The sequence below is a fragment of the Solanum verrucosum genome, unplaced genomic scaffold (assembly GCF_900185275.1).
Source record: "Solanum verrucosum unplaced genomic scaffold, falcon-dt-bn FXZP01000044.1, whole genome shotgun sequence".
Lineage (NCBI taxonomy): Eukaryota > Viridiplantae > Streptophyta > Magnoliopsida > Solanales > Solanaceae > Solanum > Solanum verrucosum.
The window spans coordinates 84952-88408 of NW_026020189.1; the positions used below are offsets into that span (position 1 = coordinate 84952).

Genomic DNA, 3457 nt, shown 5'->3' on the forward strand with positions numbered 1-3457 from the left:
ACTTGAAAGATATGAAGATGAAGAAATTAGGGAAAACTTTTCGTGCGATGACTTATGATTGGAAAGGAAAAGTGTGTCGTGATTTATATTTTTTGCACGTTAAGCTGCATGTGGGGCTACAAGGTTACATTTAACAGAGTTTTTTTTCTTATGAATCTATTAGTTTTAGGGTCAAGAATCAAATTGAGCATCTTTTATAATACATTAAAAATAATATAATATGGATTAAATAAAATATATTAAGGATCAAAATAAAGTAATTCTCCGAATTGGCTATCCAATTAAATGAAAAGAGAAAAGAAAAAGAAAAACAACATACCACCAAAACATAATCATGAGAAAATTGTGATATTAAACTTAGTCTTGTTTATCAAGTATTTTACCTATGAACCAGTTCTTTGGAAAATAAATGAGTCAGGCCATATATAAGAGGTCTATTTATTAATATTTCTTTTTAAGAAAATAATCAATTAATTTATCTTTCACCACATGGTAAAACATGCCTATGAAACTATAAAATAAAAAAACAAGTGTCATTTTCCTCAGGCAGTAGCAGATGTCAGGTAGGCAATGAGGTCTGCACGCTCCTGTGGCTTCTTCAATCCAGGAAAAACCATCTTTGTTCCAGGTATGTACTGTAGAAACAATCAACAGATTGCATATTAGCAAAACAGAAATTTATAATTAATTGATTCGAAAACAAAAATATTAATAGTTTAAATTTGTCGTTACATTCAACTTGATTGAATTATATACGATAGTAGTCTTAAATAAAACTCAATTCAAATAACCTTATATGTCTAATAAACACAAAAATGTGAAGATAACAAAAGGGAAAAGGGACTAAAAAATACTCTAACTTTGCCGAAATTGTTGTTATGATACCAAACTTTATGGAAGACCTTTTACCCTGCACTATTTAATAGTTTATTGTAAAGGTATATCTGTGCCCACGTGGACACATTACTATTCATAATGATGCAATATTTATGATGTCCACATGGGCACATATATATCTTTAAAATACACTATTAAATGGTGTAGGGATAAAAAGTCCTTTCCAAAATTCGATAGTGTTACAACAATTTCGATCAAAGTTCCAATATATTTTAAATCTTTTTCCCATAACAAAAAGATAAACTGTAGTACCTTCTTGGGGTTGAGCAAATAGTCATACAAAGTGTTTTCTCCCCAAGTGACAGCCATGTTTTTATTGGCAGCAGAGTAGGAGTAACCAGCAGTTGTTCCAGACTGCCTTCCAAAAAGTCCATTCAAATTGGGTCCTATTTAAATAAATATTAATCCTTCCGTTTTAAAAAAAAGTGGCCTAGTTTGACTTGACACGGACTTTACGAAAATAAAGAAGAAGACTTTTGAATCTTGTGGTCCTAAATTAAAATTATGTCAAATGTACTAAATTGCCCTTTAATCTTGTGGCCTTAAATATACCGCGTGGAAAACTGAAATTAATATGTTACCAAAAAAGAAAAAAATGCCATTCTTTTTTAAACAGACTAAAACTTAAATGAGACCATTTTTTTTAAATGGAGGAAATAGTTTAAAAGAAAGTTTTGTAATTTAAATTTAGATTCTATAACACCCCATCGCTCTACTCCACATAAATTTTCTACAAAAATTATTGTAACCCGCCCTACCCCGCTCCACACATGCATAACTTTACCTTCTCCCCCTGTTACTCTGCATCCACCCGCCTCATTGTCATTTCTAATTACTTCTATAATAACCACCTACGACTCATTTGTCAACCATTCAAAAGAAAAAGAAAAAAAAGAGAAATTGAAAAAGTAGCATTTAAATAAGCTAATAAAAATATCTATTGGAAATTTCTAAACTAATGAAATCGAGCAACTAGTTTTCAGTTATCAACAAAACATTACTTACTTCAAAATTATGCAAACTAATTAGCAGATAGACAGAACAATCAACGCCTATGTACAGTTTAAGCATATTAAAATCACCACATGCACCATATATATCGTGTTCAGCTCATAAATTCACAAATTAAGTAAACAGAAAAGGATCAAATATACACATATACCATTCGCGAGTACTTAACATTATCTCATATTTGGGTCTACAGAGAAGAAGATGAATTATTTTTTAAAAACAATTGGTCGGATCGGATCAAACGGATGGTTCTAAAAAAGAAATTAAAGATCAAATTAGGAGTGATTTATTTTATTATGAGTTAGACATCTGTTCCTCCATAAAAAATAACGAAAATTTTGTTTCAAATTATAATGGAAGGAGTATATATTTGGACCATTTTCCGTTAAGTAAATCGACATTAAATGATTATTAGGTATTCGACTAATCAATAATCAGAAATCTCACAAAAAAATTTCATAAAATCCAGTACATGCATGTTAAACAATATATAGAGTGCTATTTGATCTTAACCTATGTTCACAAAGCAATCACTAGTTTAGGTGTGGAAAAAAGTTCCTATAAAACTATTTTTTTGTCAACATATAAAGCTAAAAAGAAAAACAAAATGTGTCACATAAATTAAGATAGAAAAAGTATTAGTATATGCATTGTATTGCCAAAAAAAAAAGTTCGAAGTAACATGAATTTATAAATTACAGATCTAGTAGAATATATAGGCACCAAGGAAATAAAGAAAAAAAAAGGAATAACAAATAAAAGACGAATAGAAGTAGAAAGAGAATAGATCTGCCAAGAAATGTCTAAAGAAAAAAATAAAAATAGATGAGGAAGGTACCTTGTTTATGACCGGCACCTTTTTCAACAGTATGACATTGAGCACATTTAGTCTTGAAGATCTTCTCTCCTGCCTTTTCATTTCCTGGTGGTGCCTCACCAAAAGAAGCCATTTTTTTGAACAAGTTTTTTTTCTGATCTCAAAGTAGAGAGGACAAGAAAGCCAAATATGTTTTGTTACAACAAACCGACTTTATAGCCATTTTTCGATAATGATCAAAATGGTCCTTCATATATGTAGATTGAATTATTTAGGTCCTTTATATGTATCAGTTTATCTAAATAGTCCTTAATGTATATATAAAAAGATGATCATATTGGTTTTAGCCCTAAAAACTAACTGAAAAATAAAAAAAATTGTAAACTTAATTGTGGGTCGCACACTTGGTGGAGCCTTTCTTCCTCCCTATTTCTTCTTCTCCATTTTCTATTCTTTTCTCCAATTTCCAATTGATTTATTCTTCTATTCACTGTCAAAATCCTTTCTTACATGCTAAACTTTCTTCAAATTTCAAAATAATGTTTGTAAATTTTTATTTTCTACCGTTGTTCGTTCAGTTTTTACCACCCTGATTTATGGATATTGGGGTGTTTGTTAATACGTTGTCATTTTAACACTCAACTTTAACTTATTTACAAGCAGCACTTGTTTTTTTTAATTGATGATTGATATCCGTATTCAGACTAATTCAGATTGGCACCGCATAGTATC

At 30.0% G+C, this 3457-nt stretch overlaps 1 protein-coding gene across 1 annotated transcript; it reads right to left on the bottom strand.

Annotated features, from left to right (window-relative positions):
• Positions 1-424: 424 nt before the first annotated feature.
• LOC125829396 (cytochrome c-like) lies at positions 425-2958 on the bottom strand. Its single transcript, XM_049508621.1, has 3 exons — positions 2747-2958; positions 1150-1283; positions 425-635 (listed from the first exon to the last, which is right to left on the bottom strand). The coding sequence occupies exons 1-3, from the start codon at positions 2856-2858 to the stop codon at positions 543-545; spliced, it is 339 nt and encodes a 112-aa protein (XP_049364578.1). The 5' UTR covers positions 2859-2958; the 3' UTR covers positions 425-542.
• Positions 2959-3457: the final 499 nt, after the last annotated feature.